Here is a 26,181-nt window from a genome sequence, read left to right as displayed (position 1 = left end):
AACATATTACTCAGCATATTCGTACTCTTTTCTCTTAACGAACGAACACTCGAATCACTCCAGTGTTTCAGTGACAGGTACTTTTCGAATTCCATTTCTTTTATCTGTATTTTTTTTTAAATTTGTTCCGTATCATTACTGAACTTTGCTATCTCTTCTACTGTGTGATTACGCNTCTTAAATACAATGAAAAAATAAAAAAAGAATAGTTTGAAACCAATCATATTAACTACTTGGGGGATTTGTTGACAATGAAAGTACTCAAATAACCCATTACCCAGCAAATTGAAGCTAGAAACTACTTTTTAATATCTTTGGAATACATAATATTTTAAATTTTCAATTTTTTATTAATTTATTTAATCTTTTTTCTTAAACTAGGGATTTCTTTATCCACAATAACTCATTCAACAATAATGGTTGAACCAAATGAACCCCAAGCAGAACACCTAAAGGAAAGTCCATAGCTCCTATATCATAATCTCATTGCATGACGTTGTCATCTATGCTACCAACAATAACCGAATTGCAAATAACACACTACCAACAAAAAGGAAGAGAACAAATAGTAAAGATGAAGACAATGACAATGTTACTCAAAAGAGAATCTTGAACACTTAGAAAAATTCAAATTAAAAGTAGTATTTATTTAGACTATCATTTTTAGACCAAATATTTAGACTATCGATTTTACAAGGTTGCAAACATTTATTTTAGTAATAATTATAATGAATTTTATATATTATCTTGGATTCATATACTTTGAGTTAGATATTTAAATAAAAAAATTCGACATTCAATTACCCATGTATAAACTTCTCCTATATAATCTTGCATTGATACACTTTCAAATATTTATTTAAATATAAACATTGGGCATTAACTCATTCGCGCTATGCGCGTATAAAACTAGTATATGTATACATGTATGGATGGCCCCTGGGCGGTCGCCCATCCCGTCCGTGCTCAGGACCGGCCCTGGTTTCATTTGACAATATATTTCTGTTTTTCAGTTACATTAATTCATATAATAATTATTGTATTATTTTGTTCTATATATATATATATATATATATATATATATATATATATATATATATATATATATATATATATATATATATATATCNATATATATATATATATATATATATATATATATATATATATATATATATATATATATAGAACAAAATAATACAATAATTATTATATGAATTAATGTAACTGAAAAACAGAAATATATTGTCAAATGAAACCAGGGCCGGTCCTGAGCACGGACGGGATGGGCGACCGCCCAGGGGCCATCCATACATGTATACATATACTAGTTTTATACGCGCATAGCGCGAATGAGTTAATGCCCAATGTTTATATTTAAATAAATATTTGAAAGTGTATCAATGCAAGATTATATAGGAGAAGTTTATACATGGGTAATTGAATGTCGAATTTTTTTATTTAAATATCTAACTCAAAGTATATGAATCCAAGATAATATATAAAATTCATTATAATTATTACTAAAATAAATGTTTGCAACCTTGTAAAATCGATAGTCTAAATATTTGGTCTAAAAATGATAGTCTAAATAAATACTACTTTTAATTTGAATTTTTCTAAGTGTTCAAGATTCTCTTTTGAGTAACATTGTCATTGTCTTCATCTTTACTATTTGTTCTCTTCCTTTTTGTTGGTAGTGTGTTATTTGCAATTCGGTTATTGTTGGTAGCATAGATGACAACGTCATGCAATGAGATTATGATATAGGAGCTATGGACTTTCCTTTAGGTGTTCTGCTTGGGGTTCATTTGGTTCAACCATTATTGTTGAATGAGTTATTGTGGATAAAGAAATCCCTAGTTTAAGAAAAAAGATTAAATAATTAATAAAAATTTGAAAATTTAAAATATTATGTATTCCAAAGATATTAAAAGGTAGTTTCTCGCTTCAATTTGCTGGGTAATGGGTTATTTGAGTACTTTCATTGTCAACAAATCCCCCAAGTAGTTAATATGATTGGTTTCAAACTATTCTTTTTTTTTTTTCATGGTATTAAAGAAATACATATGTATCATTTTTTGGTGTAACTACTAATTTATTTAATTCAATAAGAGTAAAATAGAGTGATTCCGCTTCAATTTGTTGGGTTATTATTTGAGTACTCTCTTTGTCAACCAATCCCCAAGTAGTTAATATAATTAGCTTCAAATTATTTTAAATTTTTTTTTCATAGTATTAATAAAATACTTGGTAAATAAATATATAACATTATTTTGTACTATAACTTTGATATTTAATTACAAGATATTGTAAAAATAAGATAATGGACAATGTAATGAATATCAATTGATAAATTTGAATGTAAAGAATCTTTGCATGAGAGAAAATAAAGACAATATAACTAATGAAATTATTTCTCTTATTTAATGGGTAAGTGTTATATTAACGGAGAAGAGAATATTTAACGGAAAACTTAACGGATAATCATAAAAGTAAGGTTAAATTAGGTAATCTCTATTAATAATATTAATCTGAATTATCTTAACCATCTATTTGATTAAATAATTCATCTGAACCATCCATTTGATTAAATAATTTGACCGCCATTTTTTCTACCCATTTTAGGCCTAACTCTCTTTGGCTCTTATTAGTATAGTAGATATATGTATGTATAATATATATATATATAATATAATATATATTATATAATATATATATTATATTATAGTGTCATAATTATATTAGAAATAAAAAATTAGTGTACAATTTATTAGGAAAGAAAAATAAGAATAGATGAGATGTAGAAAGATGAGAATCGACGCTTAATTAAATAATTAAAAATAGAATCGACACCCTAACCAGCTAACCCATTCGAATTCTTCAATAAATTTTTTTTCCAATTTGATTAATCAACGATTGTTCATTTGTTTGCCAGTTTGGGCCCATTGTCCATTGTAAAAAAAAAAAAAAAAATAATAATAGTAATAATAATAATAATAATAATTACGGAGTATTATTATTATTTTTTTTTTTTGAAACCCCTATTATTATTATTATTATTAGACAAAAAGTGGCTTTTTAGGGTGATCTCATCAGTCATCTCCCACAACGCTGCTATAAAAACATCAATTACTCAGCATATTCGTACTCTTTTCTCTCTAACGAACGAACACTCGAATCACTCCAGTGTTTCAGTGACAGGTACTTTTCGAATTCCATTTCTTTTATCTGTATTTTGTTTTTAAATTTGTTCCGTATCATTACTGAACTTTGCTATCTCTTCTACTCGTGTGATTTACGCTAATAATGTCAACTGATAAATCATTAGCTTTTTGATTCGTCCCTTCTTTGGGTTTTTATTTTCATGATATTGTGGTTAGTGGGCATTGGATTATAGTCATTTCTATCTGGTTCTGTGATTTGATTATTTGGATCAATGAAATTAATCGATTTCATAAATGGATTAGCTTTTTTTTTTTTAATCATTGCCGTGTTTTGTTCTTTGTTCTTTGTATAATTGTATGTAGTTAAAAACATCATTTTACTGGTTTTTTGAATCATACATTCTTATAAAGATACCTCAAATTGGGTATGCTTGTAAGAAATTGGGTAGTCATATCAAATAATGGGGCCATAGAATGAGAATGTTACAGAGGTTGAAGAGTGAAAATTCTGAGAATTGGTCTTCTGGGAAATGGGCTCCTCTTATTTGCAATTAATTGTTGAAGACTGTAATCATAGGCCTCTATGTTCAATATTTTAGAGCCTTAGTATGCGTTTACTCTTTTTGTGTTGTTTGTCTGTAGTGTTTTAGCCAAGGGTAAGTTGAGAAAATAGAATCATCATCATAGGACAAATTAAGAACATATGTAGAAGACAGAAAGATATTTAAGTACAAAACCTGAAGATTAGGGGAAAATCACCTCGCAAAGGACATCTTCAACTATTTCAATAGAATATTATAATATTTATATAAGGTATTCTCCTTAGTGAAAGGTGAGTGAACATTCAGCTAAGTGTGGAATGTCTAAGTACTTGGGCATAGTAACAGTACAGGTGAAGGAAGCTTGGTCCTTCACATGCTTGGGTAGTTGGGATCTCTTTTTATTGTTTAATCTTCCATACAAATGAGAGAAACACCATAAACAAGATGCTTGTCTCATGGTGAGACACTGAGACGTGAATCCACAAGTTAGGTTTCACTATCCTGCCCAAGGATAAGTCTAGAAATCGGCCCTGTTCATTTGCTGTGGAGTAGTAGTAGTAGAGGTATAACCAATGTCATTTCTATTAAGTAAAGATGTTGGTGTACTACATTTTTATGATTTATCCCAAATGAGTTTGAATGATTTACGACACATTAGGGTTGGGCTTGTGCAATCTGGATAGGGGTTTCATAGGGTAGGGCTATCCGTGGGCTTTTTGCAAGAGCACCTTTCTCACTTTTGGCCTTCGATCCACTATCCAAACATTAATGTCCACTTCTTTGAGCAAAAAATTCATGAGGATTGTTGGGCTCCTCCAAAAGGGCTTTGCAAGACGACCCTTCTCTCATTGGATCTTTGATGATGATGGACGAAAATTAAAGATTTAATGCAATTGTTATTTTTATTTTTAAATTTTTTTGCAATAACTTAGTAAAATCCATCAGTGCATAATGCTCCATATGACAAACATATTTACGACTTGCAAAAATTATAGTTTTTAGGACTTACTAAATGCACCACTGTGACATATATATATTTACAATTTACTAAAATGATATTATTTGAGACAAACAAAAACTGGATAAAACCCACCGTTATTGTAAACATATATATTTACAAATTACGACAAAATGTCACTTTTTAGGGTGACCTCATCTTCAACAATGCGGCTATAAAAATATCATATTCTTGTCATATTTGTACTCCTCTCTCTTTAACAATCAATTGATCGAATACCCAAAACAATCAATCCAAACACACCGCTATTGTAAACACATATATTTACAAATTACAACAAAATGTCACTTTTTAGGGCGACCTCATCTTCAAAAATGCGGCTATAAATATCAGATACTTGTCATATTTGTACTCCTCTCTCTTCAAGAATTCATTGATTGAATACCCAAATCGCTCAGTGACAGGTATTTTTAGATTTCCATTCCTTTTATTTTTATTTTATTAAATTTGTTTCACTGTATTACTGAACTCTGCTTTGTCTTCTACTTGTTTGATTTACGCTTTAGTTTCAACTGATAAATGAATTTTTTTTTTATTCTTCTCTCCGTTGGGTTTTTGTTTTCAGTATATTTTAGTTAGATGGCATTCAGATATGGTCGTTTTTATCTGTTTCTGTGGTTTGATTATTTGGATCTATGAATTTAATTGATTTTTTTTGTTGAATTTTATGATTGGTTAAACGGATCAAAATTTGTATAAAGATATATCGAAGTATCGAACTGGTTACGTTTGTAGTTATATCAAATAATGGGATTAGAATGAAAAAGGTTAGCGAAAATGACGAGTCAAAATTTAAGGATTGGTTTTCTTGGGAAATTGATTCCTCTGATTTGCCATTAATTGTTGAAGATCTGTTGTTATAGACCTCTGTATTCAATTGCAGATATGGAAATTGGTGGGATTTTCCTGTTGATTTTACTTTTTTAGTTAGTGATTATCAATGTCCTGTTACTAAGATTTAATGTAATAAGAATTTAATCATGAAAAGGTTATGTAAGTTATGACCTTGGTTGTTTCCTTAATAATGTGTCCTAGTTCGAAAGTTAAATGTGAAGATTATATTGTACTCCACGTTAAGATGTGAGTACGAATCAATCAGATACTTATGAGTCTATGCCATAAGGATTGATCAGTTCGTAAGTTATGTAGAGCCATAGGCTTTAACTATTGCAAACTTTACCATCAAGCTGAATTTATACATTTTATTAAGATTTAAAAGTTTCTACTGCACTAAATGTAAGTATTCCAAGTCCATGCTCAATTACAAATTTATAATTTTCTTATATTTGAAGTTCTGGTTGTTCACTTATTGGTTTAGATTATTCTATTGTGTTGTATGTTGTGTTGAAGGTCATTTAGATGGCAACGCAGACAGAATGTCCTGCTTCTACTGTTCCAAGTGCCCAAATAGTTGGTAATGCCTTTGTAGAACAGTACTATCACATCCTACATCATTCTCCCGAGCTAGTTTACAAATTTTATCATGATTCAAGTATCCTAAGCAGGCAAGAACCAAACGGCATGATATCATCTGTGACAACTATGGAAGTATGTATTTTCTTGATTTCTTTTATTGTACATAATGCATAATGTGTTGGAACCACTATCTTTATATTTATTCTTCAACTCCTCTACATAACTGGATCTTTGAATGTTTTTCTGCTCTTTTCCTTGACAATTGTACACTTAGAAAAGGAACCTGAGCTGGACTTCTCTAGTAACATCTTGTATAGTTAAAACTCATAGCATTCCTTGTTCTATAACTCATCCCCGCATTTCTTCTAGAGTTCTGCTTCTTAAACATTACTGATTGAACTTCTTTTGGACTGACTGGGTTCTTGTCATGCGCTGAACTTCCTGACTCACATCCCCCAAACTCACAATAGAAGTGAAGAAATAAGAGAATTCCTGTCCTGGCCCTAGGAGATTTAAGAAAAATAATTAAAATCCATTAGAATATTATTCAGCATATTCGTCTAACACTGTTTAATATTTGTCAGCACATTATTATAGTGATTTGCTTGTCATTGTGAACAAACAGTTCTCTTCTCTGCTTAAGACTTGATTTCATCCGCTTTTTAAAAAAAATAAAAAATAAAAATTGCATCTGGCTATGTAATAAGTTTACGTTGTACAGAGTATATCAGGTTTTCCTAATGCATCTTATTTTATCTGTACTGGTTTCAATATCACTGTAAAAGTAGAGCATTGAGAAAATTTCTGAGATATTTTTGGTCTTAATTTAGCTCATTGTGTAACATTCAACTTGATAGGCAATCAATGAAAAAATTCTGTCCTTGGATTCAAAGAACCACAAGGCAGAGATAAAAACTGCAGATGCTCAGGACTCTCACCAGGCAGGGGTTATTCTTTTAGTAACAGGATGCTTAACTGGAAAGGACAACGTGAGCAAGAAATTTACACAAACATTCTTTTTAGCTCCACAAGAGAAAGGTTACTTTGTCCTAAATGACATTTTTCGATATGTTGAGGAGAATGAATCACTGGAGAATAACTCTACATCAGTAAATGGTATAAATGATGCTCCTCCCGCAGTTTTGCCATCTGATCCAGGTTTTGTTCACGGTCTTCAAATAAATGACAGAAACATATATCTATTCTTAAATATCCATAACTAAGTGCCCTTTGATCTTTGTTTCCAGAGCCCGTTCATGTTCCTGATCATTCTACATTTGATCCTGCAACTACTGCTCCATCTGAGGAACAGAATGGTGCAGAAGTTTGTGATCCTTCTGACAATGAGGAAGGATCAGTTATCGAAGAGGAGGTTGTTAATGAACCCCAGGCTCATCAAAGTCAAAATGAAACTAGTGCTGTTGACTGTTCAGATCCATCTGCAGCCCAAGATGAGAAGAAATCTTACGCATCTATAGTTAGTATTTCAAGTTCCCTCTCACCCTTATTGCAACTTTTTTTTTTTCATTCTTAATATTCTTTTTCCTTTTAAATTGTGGAAACGTGACAAGCTTAATTATTTTTGCATCAAATCTCATATAGGTGAAGGTGACTAAGGCAGCTACCAGTACTATCATACCCTATGCTCCAACGCGTAGCACCCATGTTGGACCTGCAAAATCTGATCAACAGGCGGTTGGATCTGAAAAGCCTTCAGCTGCACAAGACTCATTGCCTCCAAATGATAATGTTCCTGAAAGTTACGATGCCCATGAGGAAGGTATCTAGATAAAGTAGTTAAAAAAGGAAAATGCTTCTTACCCTTCCTAAATTTCCCCTCCTGATGTGGCTCCTTATCATTGGGTCTCCATGAATAAGCTAACCAACCACTAATTAAAAAAAGAAAGAAAAAAAAGAGCAAAAAAAAAAAAAAGAAATTTAAACCAATCAAATGATGCCAAGTCAGGAGGGAAAAAATGTAGGATAAAAAAAAATTAGGGGTGTATAGCATTACTCGTTAAAAAATTCTAGAAATAATATCATGAAACTTTGCTATTTTATCCAGTTGTAAGTTTTAATGAGCTTCATATGTCTTAAAAATTGTAGGTTACTCCATTTATGTACGGAATTTGCCTTCAAATGCAACTCCTGCACAACTTGAGGAGGTTTTTAAGAAATTTGGACTCATTAAACGCAATGGTATTCAAGTCAGAAGTAACAAGGTTTGGTTTTGATATGTACTATGCAATTTTCCCTTTCATCGGAACTTATATTCCGTATATAATTTTCTTAGAGTTTACAAGTGTTCTCTTTGTACTCAGCAGCAGGGGTTTTGCTTTGGATTTGTGGAATTTGAGTCAAGTAGTTCTATGCAAAATGCAATAGAGGTAAGGTCTTTATACCCCATGCTACTGTTAGGTTAATCTTTTTGCTTTATTTACTCATTACCATATTTTGGGATTCACTGAATTATGAGTGACTAATGTGTCTGTTGGATGCTGTAATCTAATATTAAAAAGAAGATGATTAGTAATGCTTCTTATGCTTTAAGCTCTTTTTTCTTATGTTTTTGGCTTCATCCACTTCCCATTAAAGGCCTGAATTTTTTAAATACTTATTTGTAATTGGTTGGTAATTATGTTTCATAGATAATTTCTTGTAAATATATTACTCCGTATAAAATATTTTCACACATCTGAAAGGAGCTTTTAGGGCAGATGATAGCATATCACTTTATACCAGTTTGAGAGCCTAATTTACATTTGAGACCTATGAGATAGTCCATTATTATAGAGCCCATTTAAGAGCAGTCTCAGATTTTAGGATACTTTTGAACTATGTTCACAGCAGGCAAGGAACCATAAACTTGTTTAATTTGCTTGTATATTAATTCCAACAGAATTTTCAGAATCTCTTGCATTCAGTACTAGCTGGACGATGGCAGATATGTCATATGTATGATTGGGCAGTCTATGCAATCTTATGTAATCCCATGGCCCTTCTATTTTTTCTTAATTTATTTTTTAAACATTTAGGAAGGGGGTTGAACTTGAGGCCTGTCCTATGTAGTCTCAAATCTATGTTACTAGACTTCAAAGCCCTTGACTGTCTCACAATATGGCTGAATCACTCCTCCACTGTGGACTAGGAGTATATTAGTTTCCAATAATAACAAGTATGGATCATTGTTATCTTCTTTATGTCTCCCATTTGAATGATTATATGAACCTAGTTTTGCTTTCCAAGTCTTCTAGGAGATGCTATGAATCTCTCCTCTCATGTTATTTGCTTGAGGTCAATAAATAAATAAGTTGCAGTTTATTTCACCGAGTATGTTGTGCTTCTACAAAATAGGAGGATTGGGAAACAACTAAAAACTTTTGTATCATTATGGAGATGTGTTGTATGAAGTATTAATGCTTCCTTGGAACGACCATGATTGCTACCTTTTGTCTCACCTTCCAGTGTTATACAATTTAATTGTTATTTCAGGCCTCACCAATAACAATAGGGGGTCGGCAAGCTGTGGTTGAGGAAAAGAGAACTACCACCCGAGGCAAGTTGTGCACAATTCAATTTCTTTTGAAAAATTAAGTGGACCTCGATTGTGATTTTGAAAATGCTCCTCTGACAAGAACAAAATGTGTTTTTGCAGTCGTCAGCAGTTCAAGAGGGAGGTACCCTTCAGGAAGAGGTGGGTTCCGAAATGAAAATTTCAGGGGCCGTGGCAACTTTGGTGGTGGTGGTGGTAGAGGCTATGGCCGAAATGAGTTCAGGAACCAAGCCGAGTTTTCCATTCGTTCAAAGGGTCCTGGCGGGCGCAACGTGGAAACCTACCGACGTGTGGATCAGAATGAGAACGGTCGTCAAGGTGGGATGAACAAAAATGCTGTTTCTGCATAGTCAGAGAGACCATAACTTATTTTGCTCTCCATCTTTTTATGAACCACCCACCCACCACCTGTTTATTCTTGTGGAGTAGTGAAGACAAGATACATATGCAGATGCTCAGGGTTTTTGCTGAGTCATATGTTTTTTTAAAATTTATTTTAAAGCTTAGTTAAGATGAATACTTAGATGTGATCATTGAATTTTCTTATGGAAAATAATCTCAATGCATTTCCTTTTTTCTGTGAAATCTGTGTATCATACTCGTGGAATCAATCATTATTGTGTGGACTATGGTCTACCCAGCTGTGTGGACTATACTATCAGACAATGTGCATTTAGTATAAAAATAATGTATATTGTATTCAGGGGATGTACATTATTTGTATACTGAATGTATATTATATTGTATAATGTACATTCAGTACACAAATGATGTACATTTAGTATATTAAAAATGTACTTTTTGTTATGGTCCACACAGCACTATGTGGACCATGATCCACACAATAATTTGCCTTGTGGGGTAATTACACAGGCCTTGAAGGCTGGATAATTGTTGGGTTGTTTCTCTTTTCTAATCTGTAAGTTATTGTTAGGCGTTGGTCAAGTTCAGCAATGCTCAATTCGAGACATGGTGACATGGTGCTGGGAAGGATATCACCAATTGATTTTAAGTAGAATATGGCAAGCAGATAGTCAAAATGACTAATTGGGAAGTAAGCATAGTGCAGCGTTGAGATCCAACAGTTAGAGATCCAACAGTTACATACGAAGCCAGCTGCAAACTGCATATTCATAATCTTTCTACATTTATTACCAACAATGTTTACACCAAATTAGCTCAACTTGATTTCTGCAAATTGGATACAAGATTTGATGCAGCAAAGGCTGCAGAGCCACCAAGAACAGAGATGAAAGCTACCAAAACCTGGACACCTATCTGCCAAGGGTATTCCTCAGGCACAAAATACACACAAACAGGGCCCAAAGCTAGCAATCCCAGGCTGAGAGTGAAGAGACCTGAAGGGGTTCCAGGGTCAGTAGCTGCTGATAGAATTCCCAGCTCTTCTGCCTTGGATAGCACCCCAAGTTTCTCAATGGCCGATAGGGAGAACCCGAATTTCTCGGCCGCCGATAGTAGCCCTGCTTTCTCTGCCTTGGTTAGCAGCCTCAGCTGCTCCACCCTTGTGAGTAGCTTCACTGCTGGTGTTGCTGTTCCTGTTCCCGTTGAGTTGCTAACTTTCTCTCCCACTGGGAACACTGTTCCACTCTGCATTTTTGGGAACACTATTACTAATTGGCTCTGTTTGGTAAATAATCAGTCTATCAGCCAATTTTGGCTTATTTGACCTTGTTTGACTTGGTTAAAAAAATCAATATAAGTGTTTGGTTAATAAGCTTTTTATAACTCCAAAATTGCTAAAATTCAAAAGGCTACTCAAAGTAGCCTTTTCAATTAGCTTTTTGAGAAAAAAAAAATTATACCAAAGAGCTATGAGCTAACAGCTAATTTATCAAACAACTTTCTACAATCAACTAATGTTATCAACAAATCATACATTCTAATCCAAACAGCCAACCCAATCAGCTAACAACCATTTACCAAACAGGGCCATTGTGTTTTACACTATGAAATCTTGGAAATATGAACTTTGCTCACCTTTTTGGAGCTAACAGTTGTTGTGGCTGAGGGGATTGGCTTCTGGGTAGCCATGGATCGAATGAGAAGTGGTGAGTTTGATGCAGAGACACATGTTTTGGCCATCATCATCATCATCTCCTCTCTCCTCTCCGGTCTGCACTATTTGGTTTTGCCCTTGAGGATCTCAAACAAACACATGGCTGGTATCAATCAAGGAAGCTGGGGGTGGATTATATTCTTGCTTGGGATTGTCAACGTGGCGCCACAGCATTGGTCATCCTATTCTCGTGGGCCATGCACTTGGACTCTTACCCATACAAATAAATGTACTCCGTAGTAATTATCAAGAGTTAATACCACAAATGGTCCTCTGACTATTAGGGTAGTACTCCGTTTAGTCCTTGACTTTCAATTCGACCACAAATGGTCCCCTGACTTTTATTTTTGATCACAAATAGTCCTCCATTAAAATTTCTGTTAAATAGGTGTTAAATCTAGGGGTATTATCGTCAAATTGATATATATAATGGTCATAAAATAAAAATGTTTAGAATTTTTCACCAACAAGCATAATTGAAACAATTAACAAATATAAATACTCCTAAATAAAAAATAATGCACCTTATATCTCATAATTATGCGTACAAAATGAAGATTTAATATTAGAGCTATCTGTTTTAATTTAACCAACAGATTAAAATGGAATTTTTTTTTTTCAAAAACCTTGCTTCCATTATTTTCATGGTTGTTCATACATGGCCGATATTAATAGTTTTCACTCTTCATTAATCGATCAAACATTTTGTTTGGGACATAACTGAAGGCCGTCACCGTTAAATTAATATAATTAATCAATTACAAATTGCGGACATTAATCATGGATTTTTATTTAATTTGTTCATTTATGTAATTTGTCACTTCCATTTTGTTTTGATATTTATTAACTTAATGTTTATTAATGCTTGAAATTAATTATGTTGTCATATAATTATCAAAAAGAAGTAATCATAATAATATTAATCAATTTGACGATATTACCCCTAGATTTAACACCTATTTAACAGAAATTTTAACAGAAGACTATTTGTGGTCAAAAATAAAAGTCAGAAGACCATTTGTGGTCGAATACTAATAGGAGTACTACCCCAATAGTTTGAGGACCATTTGTGGTATTAACTCAAATATCAATATCAAAATTCAGAGTTTTTTGTGCAGTTAACATCAACTAATAATTGCCAAGTAATTTGTAAATGGCATCTCTGTTAATCTCGGGGTCATAGGTTCGAATACCATACAAGCTCGTTCGACCGTCTCCTCTACAACTCCATAATGTAACTAAATAATATATCCATTCATTCCTGAATGCACATTTGGGGAATTGAATCCCAATCAATACCATGAGAGGACTATGATACCACTACACCAAATGCGCTAGATGTGCCCAACTTTTACTATAAATATATACTAGCCTTTTAGTTTTCAGCTAGGCATGCCAAACAGAGCCTACGATCTTTTTTTTTTTTTCTTTAAAAAAAACAAAAATAATAATGTAGTATATAAGACGATTGTCTGTATAACTGCCATATATACATTTTTTTAATAGTACAGACACAATTACAAAAAAAAAAAAAAAAAAAAATCTCATTCTTCCGTTCATTAAGCATCCTTGTCACTTTTTCATTCAATTCCCGGATCACAGTTCTAGGAACATATACATCACCTTGGAAACGTGACGTGGCCTAGGTTTCATCAAAATCTATCCATTCTTCTTGACAATAACCTTTCGCTACAAGTCGAGCTTTCTTCATAACAATGACTCCTTGTTTATCCATCTTGTTCCTAAAAACCCATTTCGTTTTACTATTTTACCCTTATAATTTATGCGGACTTAGTTTATCTACACATACCCGGGTCAATAAGTTTGATCACATATATATAATAAACTAATAAAAATATATTTTTTATAATATTTATAATTAGATGAGAATCTTTTGTAAATATGCATGGTAATCTTAGATAACTTAAGAACTGTGAGGTAATCACATTTCCTTCAAAACCCAAAACTGTTGCGTTTGGAGAAGACGTTTGACACTAGGGTGTCACGTTCTTGCGACTTTTCGGCCAACGCCGACAATCGACACTAGGGTTCTTGCGACTCTCCGGCCAATGTCAGCAACCGTTTGCCCATTATGTTTGGAGAAAGCAATCGACTGGAGAAGGCGCACCAATTGGTTGCCTTCTCATGTGACTGGAGAAAGTGACCACTGGTCGCCTTCTCCAAACGCAACCAACAACCGTCAGACAATCGACGGTCGCTGGTATTTGTCTCATAATCTCGTCGAAAATTCGTCAGAGGCTAGCTGAAGTTGGCTGGAGAGTCGTTAGAACCCTATTGACTTGCAATTACATGTCACCAACCGGTTTTGGGCTACAATGCTTCAAAATAACATGTTTATGAGTTTAATTAAAACTTTTAAAAACATAAAGATTTAATTGACTTTTTTTGTGTAAAGTTTAATGGCTTATTTGACAATTTTTCCAGTTTTTTGGGCTACAATGCTTGGTTAGCAGCACTTGTGAAGCAGCAACTCCTCTGGTTCGAATAATCAAATCCTAACCCTAAATTTCTAATTCCAAAAATCCTTAAATATTGTTTTGTTTGAAATTTTCGTGTTACATTTGTCAAATATAATTTGTGACTCTTTGCTTGACAAATCGGTGGAAAATGTTCTTTTTTTTTTTTTTCACTCAAAAATCTATTCATTCGCCCATGAATGCACATTTGGGGGATTTAACCTCAATCAGTACCATGGGAAGACTATGATACCACTACACCAAATGTGCTAGATGTAGCCAACTTTTACTATAAATATGTTATATTTATAGCTTTGGCCTTTAGCTACTAGCCTTTCAGTTTTCAGTTAGGCATGCCAAACAGAGCCTATGATCTTTTTTTTTTTTTTTTAAAAACTAAAATAATAATGTAGTATATAAGACAATTGTCTATATAACTGCCATATATACATTTTTTTTAATACTATAGACACAATTACAAAAATAAAAAAAATCTCATTCTTCCGTTCACTAAGCATCCTTTTCACTTTTTCATCCAACTCCCGGATCACATTTCTAGGAACATATACATCACCTTGGAAACGTGACGTGGCCTAGGTTTCATCAAAATCTATCCATTCTTCTTGACAATAACTTTTCTCTACAAGTCGAGCTTTCTTCCTAACAATATAATGACTCCTTGTTTATCCATCTTGGTCATAAAAACCCATTTCGTTTTACTATTTTACCCTTATAATATATGCGGACTTAGTTTATCTACACATACCCGGGTCAATAAGTTTCATCACATATATATAATAAACTAATAAAAATATATTTTTTATAATAATTATAAATTTATAAATAGATGAGAATCTTTTGTAAATATGCATGGTAATCTTATTAGATAACTTAAGAACTGTGAGGGAATCACATTCCCTTCAAAATCCAAAACTATTGCGTTTGGAGAAGACAATTGACACTAGGGTGTCACTTTCCTGCGGCTTTTCAGCCAACGCCGACAATCGACACTAGGGTTCTTGCGACTCTCCGGCCAATGTCAGCGACCGTTTGCCCATCATGTTTGGAGAAAGCGATCGACTGGAGGATACGCACCAACTGGTTGCCTTCTCATGTGACTGGAGAAAGTGACCACTGGTTGACTTCTCCAAACGCAACCAACGACCGTCAAACAATCGACGGTCGCTGGGATTTGTCTCAGAATCTCGTCGAAAATTCGTCAAAGACTAGCCGAAGTTGGATGGAGAGTCGCTAGAACCCTATTGACTTGCAATTACATGTCACCAACCCTTTTTGGGCTACAATGCTTCAAAATAACATGTCTATGAGTTTAATTAAAACTTTTAAAAACTTAAAGATTTAATTGTCTTTTTTTTGTGTAAAGTTTAATGGCTTATTTGGCCATTTTTCTAGTTTTTTGGGCTACAATGCTTGGTTAGCAGCGACTGTTTGCATGACAAATCGGGTCGAAAATGTTCTCTTTTTTTTTTCACTCAAAAATCTTTTCATTTACCCATGAATGCGCATTTGGGGAATTAAACCCCGGTCAGTATCGTGGGAGGGTACTATGATACAACTACACCAAATGCGCTAGATGCGGCCAACTTTTACTACAAATATGTTATATTTATAGCTTTGGCCTTTAGCTACTAGCCTTTCAGTTTTCAGCTAGGCATGCCAAACAGAGCCTATGATCTATTTTCTTTTTTTAAAAAAAAATCCTAAAATAATAATGTAGTATATAAGACAATTATCTGTATAACGGCCATATATACATTTTTTTTATAGATTACTACAGACATAATTACAAAAAGAAAAAATCACATTCTTCTGTTCATTAAGCATCCTTGTCACATTTTCATCCAACTCCCGGATCACATTTCTAGGAACATATACATCACCTTGGAAACGTGACGTGGCCTAGGTTTCATCAAAATCTATCCATTCTTCTTGACAACATCCTTTCGCTACAAGTCGAGCTTTCTTCATAACAATGACTCCTTGTTTATCCATATTGTTCCTAAAAATGAATTTCGTTTTACTATTTTACCCTTATAATTTCTGCGGACTTAGTTTATCTACACATACCCAGGTCAATAAGTTTCATCACATATATATAATAAACTAATAAAAATATTTTTTTTATAATAATTATAATTAGATGAAAATCTTTTGTAAATATGCATGGTAATCTTAGATAACTTAAGAACTGTGAGGTAATCACATTTCCTTCAAAACCCAAAACTATTGCATTTGGAGAAGACGATTAATACTAGGGTCTCACTTTCCTGTGACTTTTTGGCCAACGCCGACAATCGACACCAGGGTTCTTGCCACTCCCCGGCCAATGTCAGCGACTGTTTGCCCATCATGTTTGGAGAAAGCGAGCGACTGGAGAAGACGCACCAACTGGTTGCCTTCTCATGTGACTGGAGAAAGTGACCACTGGTCGCCTTCGCCAAACGCAACCAACGACCGTCAAACAATCGACGGTCGCAGGTATTTGTCTTAGAATCTCGTCGAAAATTCGTCGTAAGCTAGCCGAAGTTTGCTGGAGAGTCGCTAGAACCATATTGCCTTGCAATTACATTTCACCAACCCTTTTTTGGGCTACAATGTTTCAAAATAACATGTCTATGAGTTTAATTAAAACTTTTAAAAACTTATAGATTTAATTGACATTTTTATGTAAAGTTTAATGCTTCAAAATAACATGTCTATGAGTTTAATTAAAACTTTTAAACACTTAAAGATTTAATTGACTTTTTTTGGCGTAAAGTTTAATGTCTTATTTGACCATTTTTTGGGCTACAATGCTTGGTTAACAGTGACTCTTTGCATGACAAAGAGGTGGAAAATGTTCTTATTTTCACTTAGAAATCTATTCATTCACCCATGAATGCGAAATCGGGGAATTGAACCCCGGTCAGTACCATGGGAGGGAACTATCATACCACCACACCAAATGTGCTTGATGCGACCAACTTTTACTACAAATATGTTATATTTATAGCTTTCGCCTTTAGCTACTAGCCTTTCAGTTTTCAGCTAAGCATGCCAAACACAGCCTATGATCAATTTTTTAAAAACAAAAAATCCTTAAATAATAATGTAGTAAATAAGACAATGGTCTGTATAACTACCATCTATACATTTTTTATAGAATACTACAGACACAATTACAAAAATAAAAAAAAATCACATTCTTCCGCTTATTAAGTATCCTTGTCACTTTTTCATCCAATTCCCGAATCACATTTCTAGGAACATATTCATCACCTTGGAAAGGTGAGGTGGCCTAGGTTTCATCAAAATTTATCCATTCTTCTTGACAATAACCTTTCGCTACAAGTCGAGCTTTCTTCATAACAATGACTCCTTGTTTATCCATCTTGTTCCTAAAAATGAATCTCGTTTTACTATTTTACCCGTATAATTTCTGTGGACTTAGTTTATCTACACATACCCAGGTCAATAAGTTTCATCACATATATATAATAAACTAATAAAAATATATTTTTTATAATAATTATAATTAGATGAGAATCTTTTGTAAATATGCATGGTAATCTTAGATAACTTAAGAACTGTGAGGTAATCACATTTCCTTTAAAACCCAAAAATATTGCATTTGGAGAAGACGATTGATACTAGGGTGTCACTTTCCTGTGACTTTTCGGCCAACGCCGACAATTGACACTAGGGTTCTTGCGACTCCCCGGCCAATGTTTGGAGAAAGCGATCGACTAGAGGATACGCACCAACTGGTTGCCTTCTCATGTGACTGGAGAAAGTGACCACTGGTCGCCTTCTCCAAACGCAACCAACGACCATCAAACAATCGACGATTGCAGGTATTTGTCTCAGAATCTCGCCGAAAATTCGTCATAGGCTAGCCGAAGTTGGCTGGAGAGTGGCTAGAACCCTATTGACTTGCAATTACATTTCAACAACCCTTTTTTGGGCTATAATGCTTCTGAATAACATGTCTATGAGTTTAATTAAATTTTTTTTTTAATACTATTGACCCTGTTACATGTAGTATCTGTCCATATACTTTCTCAACCTACTGAAGCACAACAAAGTCAACATTGCCCCCACTGAGGCTAAAACTTTTAAAAACTTAAAGATTTAATTGACTTTTTTGTGTAAAGTTTAATGGCTTCAAAATAACATGTCTATGAATTTATTAAATTTTTTTTGTGTAAAGTTAATGGCTTATTTGACCATTTTTTGGGCTACAATGATTGGTTAGCAGCGACTCTTTGCATGACAAATCGGTGGAAAATGTTCTTATTTTCACTTGGAAATCTATTCATTCAACCATGAATGCGCATTCAGGGAATTGAACCCCGGTCAGTACCGTGGGAGGGTACTATGATACCACTACACCAAATGTGCTAGATGCGGCCAACTTTTACTACAAATATGTTATATTGATAGCTTTGGCCTTTAGCTACTAGCCTTTCAGTTTTCAGCTAAGCATGCCAAACAGAGCCTATGATCTATTTTTTTTTTAAAAAAAATCCTAAAATAATAATGTAGTAAATAAGACAATTGTCTGTATAACTACCATATATACATTTTTTTATTGAATACTACAGACACAATTGCAAAACAAAAAAAAAGTCACTTTCTTCCGTTCATTAAGCATCCTTGTCACTTTATCATCCAACTCCCGGATCACATTTCTAGGAACATATTCATCACCTTGGAGTTTAATTAAAACTTTTAAAAACTTATAGATTTAATTGACATTTTTGTGTAAAATTTAATGCTTCAAAATAACATGTTTATGAGTTTAATTAAAACTTTTAAAAACTTAAAGATTTGATTGACTTTTTTTTGCGTAAAGTTTAATAGCTTATTTGACCAGGGCTACAATACTTGGTTAACAGCGACTCTTTGCATGAATGCGAATTCGGGGAATTGAACACCGGTCAGTACCGTGGGAGGGTACTATGATACCACTACACCAAATGCGCTAGATGCGGCCAACTTTTACTACAAATATGTTATATTTATAGCTTTGGCCTTCAGCTACTAGCCTTTCAGTTTTCAACTAAGCATGCCAAACAGAGCCTATGATCTATTTTTTTTAAAAAAAATCCTAAAATAATAATGTAGTAAATAAGACAATTGTCTGTATAACTACCATATATACATTTTTTTATAGAATACTACAGACACAATTACAAAAATAAAAAAAATCACATTCTTCCGTACATTAAGAATCCTTGTCACTTTTTCATCCAACTCCGGATCACATTTCTAGGAACATATTCATCACGTTGGAAACGTGAGGTGGCCTAGGTTTCATCAAAATCTATCCATTCTTCTTGACAATAACCTTTCGCTACAAGTCGAGCTTTCTTCATAACAATGACTCCTTGTTTATCCATCTTGTTCCTAAAAATGAATTTCGTTTTACTATTTTACCCTTATAATTTATGCGGACTTCGTTTATCTACACATACCCGGGTCAATAAGTTTCATCACATATATATAATAAACTAATAAAAATATATTTTTTATAATAATTATAATTAGATGAGAATCTTTTGTAAATATGCATGGTAACCTTAGATAACTTAAGAACTGTGAGGTAATCACATTTCCTTCAAAACCCAAAACTGTTGCGTTTGGAGAAGACGGTTGACACTAGGGTGTCACTTTCCTGCGACTTTTCGGCCAACGCCGACAATTGACACTAGGGTTCTTGCGACTCCCCGGCCAATGTCAGCGACCGTTTGCCCATCATGTTTGGAGAAAGCGATCGACTAGAGGATACGCACCAACTGGTTGCCTTCTCATGTGACTGGAGAAAGTGACCACTGGTCGCCTTCTCCAAACGCAACCAACGACCATCAAACAATCGACGGTCGTAGGTATTTGTCTCAAAATCTCGTAGAAAATTCGTCATAGGCTAGCCGAAGTTGGCTGGAGAGTCGCTAGAACCCTATTGACTTGCAATTACATTTCACCAACCCTTTTTTTGGGCATCAATGCTTCAAAATAACATGTCTATAAGTTTAATTAAAACTTTTAAAAACTTGTGCTTCAAAATAATATTTTGATGCCTTGTGGTCCAGTGGAATCAAACCCTTCCCTTTATACGGGAGGTGGTGGGTTCGAGCCTCAGTGGAGGCAATACTAACTCTTGCGCTTCAATAGGTTAAGAAAGTAGTTATGAACAAATACTGCATTGTAATAGAGTTAGTAGTATTCAAAAAAAAAAACTTAAAGATTTCATTGACTTTTTTGTGTAAACTTTAATGGCTTCAAAATAACATGTCTATGAGTTTAATTAAAACTTTTAAAAACTAAAATAACATGTCTATGAGTTTAATTAAAACTTTTAAAAACTTAAATAACATGTCTATGAGTTTAATTAAAACTTTTAAAAACTTAGAAATTTAATTGACTTTTTTGTATAAAGTTTAATGGCTTATTTGACCATTTTTTGGGCTACAATACTTGGTTAGCAGCGACTCTTTGCATGACAAATCGGTGGAAAATGTTCTTATTTTCAATCAGAATTATATTCATTCACCAATGAATGCGCATTCGGGGAATTGAACCCCTGTCAATACTGTGGGAGGGTACTATGATACCACTACTCCAAATGCGCTAGATGCGGCCAACTTTTACTACAAATATGTTATATTTATAGCTTTGGCCTTTAGCTACTAGCCTTTCAGTTTTCAGCTAAGCATGCCAAACAGAGACTATGATCTATTTTTAAAAAAAAAAATCCTAAAATAATAATGTAGTAAATAAGACAATTGTCTGTATAACTACCATATATACATTTTTTTTATAGAATACTACAGACACAATTACAAAAATATTTAAAAAAAAATCACATTCTTCCGTACATTAAGTATCCTTGTCACTTTTTCATCCAACTCCCGGATCACATTTCTAGGAACATATTCATCACCTTGGAAACGTGAGGTGGGCTAGGTTTCATCAAAATCTATCCATTCTTCTTGACAATAACCTTTCGCTACAAGTCGAGCTTTCTTCATAACAATGACTCCTTGTTTATCCATCTTGTTCCTAAAAATGAATTTCGTTTTACTATTTTACCCTTATAATTTATGCAGACTTAGTTTATCTACACATACCCGGGTCAATAAGTTTCATCACATATATATATATATATAATAAACTAATAAAAATATATTTTTTATAATAATTATAATTAGATGAAAATCTTTTGTAAATATGCATGGTAACCTTAGATAACTTAAGAACTGTGAGGTAATCACATTTCCTTCAAAACCCAAAACTGTTGCGTTTGGAGAAGACGATTGACACTAGGGTGTTACTTTCCTGCGACTTTTCGGCCAACGCCAACAATTGACACTAGGGTTCTTGCGACTCCCCGGCCAATGTCAGCGACCGTTTGCCCATCATGTTTGGAGAAAGTGATCGATTGGAGAAGACACACCAACTGGTTGCCTTCTCATGTGACTGGAGAAAGTGGCCACTGGTCGCCTTCGCCAAACGCAACCAACGACCGTCAAACAATCGACGGTCGCAGGTATTTGTCTTAGAATCTCGTCGAAAATTCGTCATAGGCTAGCCGAAGTTGGCTGGAGAGTCGCTAGAACACTATTGACTTGAAATTACATTTCACCAACCCATTTTTGGGCTACAATGCTTCAAAATAACATGTCTATGAGTTTAATTAAAACTTTTAAAAACTTGAAGATTTAAGTGACTTTTTTGTGTAAACTTTAATGGCTTCAAAATAACATGTCTATGAGTTTAATTAAAACTTTTAAAAACTTAAAGATTTAATTGACTTGTATCTGTGTAAAGTTTAATGGCTTATTTTACCATTTTTTGGGCTACAATGCTTGGTTAGCAGCGACTCTTTACATGACAAATCGGTGGATCATTCACCCATGAATGCGCATTCAGGGAATTTAACCCCGGTCAGTACCGTGGGAGGGTACTATGATACCACTACACCAAATGCGCTAGATGCGGCCGTTATATTTATAACTTTGGCCTTCAGCTACTAGCCTTTCAGTTTTCAACTAATCATGCCAAACAGAGCCTATGATCTATTTTTTTTTTTAAAAAAAATCCTAAAATAATAATGTAGTAAATAAGACAATTGTCTGTATAACTACCATATATACATTTTTTTTATAGAATACTACAGACACAATTACAAAAATAAAAAAAATAACATTCTTCCGTACATTAAGAATCCTTGTCACTTTTTCATCCAACTCCCGGATCACATTTCTAGGAACATATTCATCACGTTGGAAACGTGAGGTGGCCTAGGTTTCATCAAAATCTATCCATTCTTCTTGACAATAACCTTTCGCTACAAGTCGAGCTTTCTTCATAACAATGACTCCTTGTTATCCATCTTGTTCCTAAAAATGAATTTCGTTTTACTATTTTACCCTTATAATTTATGCGGACTTAGTTTATCTACACATACCCGGGTCAATAAGTTTCATCACATATATATAATAAACTAATAAAAATATATTTTTTATAATAATTATAATTAGATGAGAATCTTTTGTAAATATGCATGGTAACCTTAGATAACTTAAGAACTGTGAGGTAATCACATTTCCTTCAAAACCCAAAACTGTTGCGTTTGGAGAAGACGGTTGACACTAGGGTGTCACTTTCCTGCCACTTTTCGGCCAACGCCGACAATTGACACTAGGGTTCTTGCGACTCCCCGGCCAATGTCAGCGACCGTTTGCCCATCATGTTTGGAGAAAGCGATCGACTAGAGGATACGCACCAACTGGTTGCCTTCTCATGTGACTGGAGAAAGTGACCACTGGTCGCCTTCTCCAAACGCAACCAACGACCGTCAAACAATCGACGGTCGTAGGTATTTGTCTCAAAATCTCGTCGAAAATTCGTCATAGGCTAGCCGAAGTTGGCTGGAGAGTCGCTAGAACCCTATTGACTTGCAATTACATTTCACCAACCCTTTTTTTGGGCATCAATGCTTCAAAATAACATGTCTATAAGTTTAATTAAAACTTTTAAAAACTTGTGCTTCAAAATAATATTTTGATGCCTTGTGGTCCAGTGGAATCAAACCCTTCCCTTTATACGGGAGGTGGTGGGTTCGAGCCTCAGTGGAGGCAATACTGACTCTTGTGCTTCAATAGGTTGAGAAAGTAGTTATGAACAGATACTGCATTGTAATAGAGTTAGTAGTATTCAAAAAAAAAAAAACTTAAAGATTTCATTGACTTTTTTGTGTAAACTTTAATGGCTTCAAAATAACATGTCTATGAGTTTAATTAAAACTTTTAAAAACTAAAATAACATGTCTATGAGTTTAATTAAAACTTTTAAAAACTTAAATAACATGTCTATGAGTTTAATTAAAACTTTTAAAAACTTAAAGATTTAATTGACTTTTTTGTATAAAGTTTAATGGCTTATTTGACCATTTTTTGGGCTACAATGCTTGGTTAGCAGCGACTCTTTGCATGACAAATCGGTGGAACTCTCAGAATTCTATTCATTCACCCATGAATGCGCATTCGGGGAATTGAACCCCTGTCAATACCGTGGGAGGGTACTATGATATCGCTACACCAAATGCGCTAGATGCGGCCAACTTTTACTACAAATTTGTTATATTTATAGCTTTGGCCTTTAGCTACTAGCCTTTCAGTTTTCAGCTAAGCATGGCAAACATAGCCTATGATCTATTTTTTTTTTAAAAAAAAATCCTAAAATAATAATGTAGTAAATAAGACAATTGTCTGTGTTGAATCAAAAGGTTGATCACAATTGTTTGGCAAAAAGAAATCCAATTCAAGTCAAAAAAGGAGTACACCAAGATTAGAAATCAAATCCCAAACAAACTAGGAATAACACCAATACTGTTTTGGTTCTGATTAGTTGGCTATTTAAAGGACCTCTCACCATTACACCATTCACGAATTCCCTAGCTAATATTGTGAGGCATAAGAGAGTTTGAGAGGATTCTAAATTCCCCTAGAAAGTAGTACATGTGTTTAGGTTACAATAGATTAGATAGGAGAAGATCAATCTATTGTGTAATTTCTGGTCCCAAAACTATGTACTTTGAATATTAAGCTTTTAGTGGATTTAGGCAAATTCTCAAGACTGAGAAGTGCCTCGCAGAATAGGGTTTTCCCCAAACTGCGTTATCAAGTCTCTTGTGTTACAACTATTGTTTTAACATCTCTGTGTGCTGCGCATTACATTTTTCAGTCTGTATAACTAACATATATACATTTTTTTTTATAGAATACTACAGACACAATTACAAAAATAAAAAATAAAAATCACATTCTTCCGTACAATAAGTATCATTGTCACTTTTTCATCCAACTCCCGGATCACATTTCTAGGAACATATTTATCACCTTGGAAACGTGAGGTGGGCTAGGTTTCATCAAAATCTATCCATTCTTCTTGACAATAACCTTTCGCTACAAGTCGAGCTTTCTTCATAACAATGACTCCTTGTTTATCCATCTTGTTCCTAAAAATAAAATTTCGTTTTACTATTTTACCCTTATAATTTATGCAGACTTAGTTTATCTACACATACCCGGGTCAATAAGTTTCATCACATATATATATATAATAAACTAATAAAAATATATTTTTTATAATAATTATAATTAGATGAAAATCTTTTGTAAATATGCATGGTAACCTTAGATAACTTAAGAACTGTGAGGTAATCACATTTCCTTCAAAACCCAAAACTGTTGCGTTTGGAGAAGACGATTGACACTAGGGTGTTACTTTCCTGCGACTTTTCGGCCAACGCCAACAATTGACACTAGGGTTCTTGCGACTCCCCAGCCAATGTCAGCGACCGTTTGCCCATCATGTTTGGAGAAAGTGATCGACTGGAGAAGACACACCAACTGGTTGCCTTCTCATGTGACTGGAGAAAGTGACCACTGGTCGCCTTCTCCAAACGCAACCAACGACCGTCAAACAATCGACGGTCGCAGGTATTTGTCTTAGAATCTCATCGAAAATTCGTCATAGGCGCTCGAAGTTGGCTGGAGAGTCGCTAGAACCCTATTGACTTGCAATTAGATTTCACCAACCCTTTTTTTGGCTACAATGCTTCAAAATAACATGGCTATGAGTTTAATTAAAACTTTTAAAAACTTAAAGATTTAATTGACTTTTTTGTGTAAAGTTTAATGGCTTCAAAATAACATGTCTATGATTATAATTAAAACTTTTAAAAACTTAAAGATTTAATTTACTTTTTTTGTGTAAACTTTTAAAAACTTAAAGATTTAATTTACTTTTTTTGTGTAAAGTTTAATGAACTTAAAGATTTAATTTACTTTTTTTGTGTAAAGTTTAATGGCTTCAAAATAACATGTCTATGATTATAATTAAAACTTTTAAAAACTTAAAGATTTAATTTACTTTTTTTGTGTAAACTTTTAAAAACTTAAAGATTTAATTTACTTTTTTTGTGTAAAGTTTAATGAACTTAAAGATTTAATTTACTTTTTTTGTGTAAAGTTTAATGAACCATTTTTTCTAGTTTTTTGGGCTACAATGCTTGGTTAGCAGCTACTCTTTGCTTGACAAATCGGTCGAAAATAGACTAATTTTCACTCAGAAATCTATTCATTGACCCATAAATGGGCATTCGGGGAATTGAACCCCGATCAATACCGTGGGAGGGTACTATGATACCACTACACCAAATGCGCTAGATGCAGCCAACTTTTACTACAAATATTTTATATTTATAGCTTTGGCCTTTAGCTACTAGCCTTTCAGTTTTCAACTAAGCATGCCAAACAGAGCCTATGATCTTCTTTTTTTTTTAAAAAAAATCCTAAAATAATAATGTAGTGAATAAGACAATTATCTGTATAACTACGATATATACATTTTTTTTTATAGAAT

General features: G+C 33.7%; 2 protein-coding genes and 4 non-coding genes across 9 annotated transcripts; 1 reads left to right on the top strand and 5 right to left on the bottom strand.

Annotated features, from left to right (window-relative positions):
- Positions 1-42: 42 nt before the first annotated feature.
- Positions 43-10,281, top strand: LOC116011348 (nuclear transport factor 2-like). Of its 4 annotated transcripts, XM_031250901.1 has the most exons (10): positions 3,089-3,204; positions 5,023-5,131; positions 6,078-6,275; positions 7,001-7,301; positions 7,391-7,620; positions 7,746-7,923; positions 8,250-8,365; positions 8,465-8,530; positions 9,636-9,699; positions 9,799-10,281. In XM_031250901.1, exons 3-10 carry the CDS (start codon positions 6,087-6,089, stop codon positions 10,044-10,046), a joined length of 1,392 nt encoding a protein of 463 aa, XP_031106761.1. In that variant the 5' UTR covers positions 3,089-3,204; positions 5,023-5,131; positions 6,078-6,086; the 3' UTR covers positions 10,047-10,281. The 4 variants fall into 4 exon arrangements, with proteins under 4 accessions (XP_031106762.1, XP_031106763.1, XP_031106760.1 ...); XM_031250902.1 differs by lacking the exons at positions 3,089-3,204; positions 5,023-5,131 and adding an exon at positions 43-77; XM_031250903.1 differs by lacking the exon at positions 5,023-5,131 and having other exon boundaries at positions 3,087-3,204; positions 8,468-8,530.
- Positions 10,282-10,781: 500 nt separating this feature from the next.
- LOC116009712 lies at positions 10,782-11,875 on the bottom strand. Its single transcript, XM_031248833.1, has 2 exons — positions 11,695-11,875; positions 10,782-11,304 (listed from the first exon to the last, which is right to left on the bottom strand). The coding sequence occupies exons 1-2, from the start codon at positions 11,809-11,811 to the stop codon at positions 10,876-10,878; spliced, it is 546 nt and encodes a 181-aa protein (XP_031104693.1). The 5' UTR covers positions 11,812-11,875; the 3' UTR covers positions 10,782-10,875.
- A 6,705-nt stretch (positions 11,876-18,580) lies between these two features.
- On the bottom strand, positions 18,581-18,651 carry TRNAG-CCC. Its single transcript has one exon. It is a non-coding gene; the product is annotated as a tRNA-Gly (tRNA).
- Positions 18,652-19,164: 513 nt separating this feature from the next.
- Positions 19,165-19,235, bottom strand: TRNAG-CCC. The gene has a single exon. It is a non-coding gene; the product is annotated as a tRNA-Gly (tRNA).
- Positions 19,236-22,171: 2,936 nt separating this feature from the next.
- On the bottom strand, positions 22,172-22,242 carry TRNAG-CCC. The gene has a single exon. It is a non-coding gene; the product is annotated as a tRNA-Gly (tRNA).
- A 3,669-nt stretch (positions 22,243-25,911) lies between these two features.
- TRNAG-CCC lies at positions 25,912-25,982 on the bottom strand. Its single transcript has one exon. It is a non-coding gene; the product is annotated as a tRNA-Gly (tRNA).
- Between the last annotated feature and the right edge of the window lie 199 nt (positions 25,983-26,181).

This window comes from Ipomoea triloba, chromosome 2 (genome assembly GCF_003576645.1).
Source record: "Ipomoea triloba cultivar NCNSP0323 chromosome 2, ASM357664v1".
Lineage (NCBI taxonomy): Eukaryota > Viridiplantae > Streptophyta > Magnoliopsida > Solanales > Convolvulaceae > Ipomoea > Ipomoea triloba.
This window is presented reverse-complemented; position numbering and strand designations above follow the sequence as displayed.

Bases quoted from the DNA above. Each gene is read 5' to 3' on its own strand.
- LOC116011348 (XM_031250902.1), top strand. From the start codon at position 6,087: ATGGCAACGCAGACAGAATGTCCTGCTTCTACTGTTCCAAGTGCCCAA. The intron at 7,302-7,390 runs GTTTTGTTCACG...CTTTGTTTCCAG, and splicing joins AGTTTTGCCATCTGATCCAG to AGCCCGTTCATGTTCCTGAT. The intron at 9,700-9,798 runs GCAAGTTGTGCA...GTGTTTTTGCAG, and splicing joins AAAGAGAACTACCACCCGAG to TCGTCAGCAGTTCAAGAGGG.
- LOC116009712 (XM_031248833.1), bottom strand. From the start codon at position 11,811: ATGATGATGATGATGGCCAAAACATGTGTCTCTGCATCAAACTCACCA. The intron at 11,305-11,694 runs GTGAGCAAAGTT...CCAAAAATGCAG, and splicing joins CAACTGTTAGCTCCAAAAAG to AGTGGAACAGTGTTCCCAGT.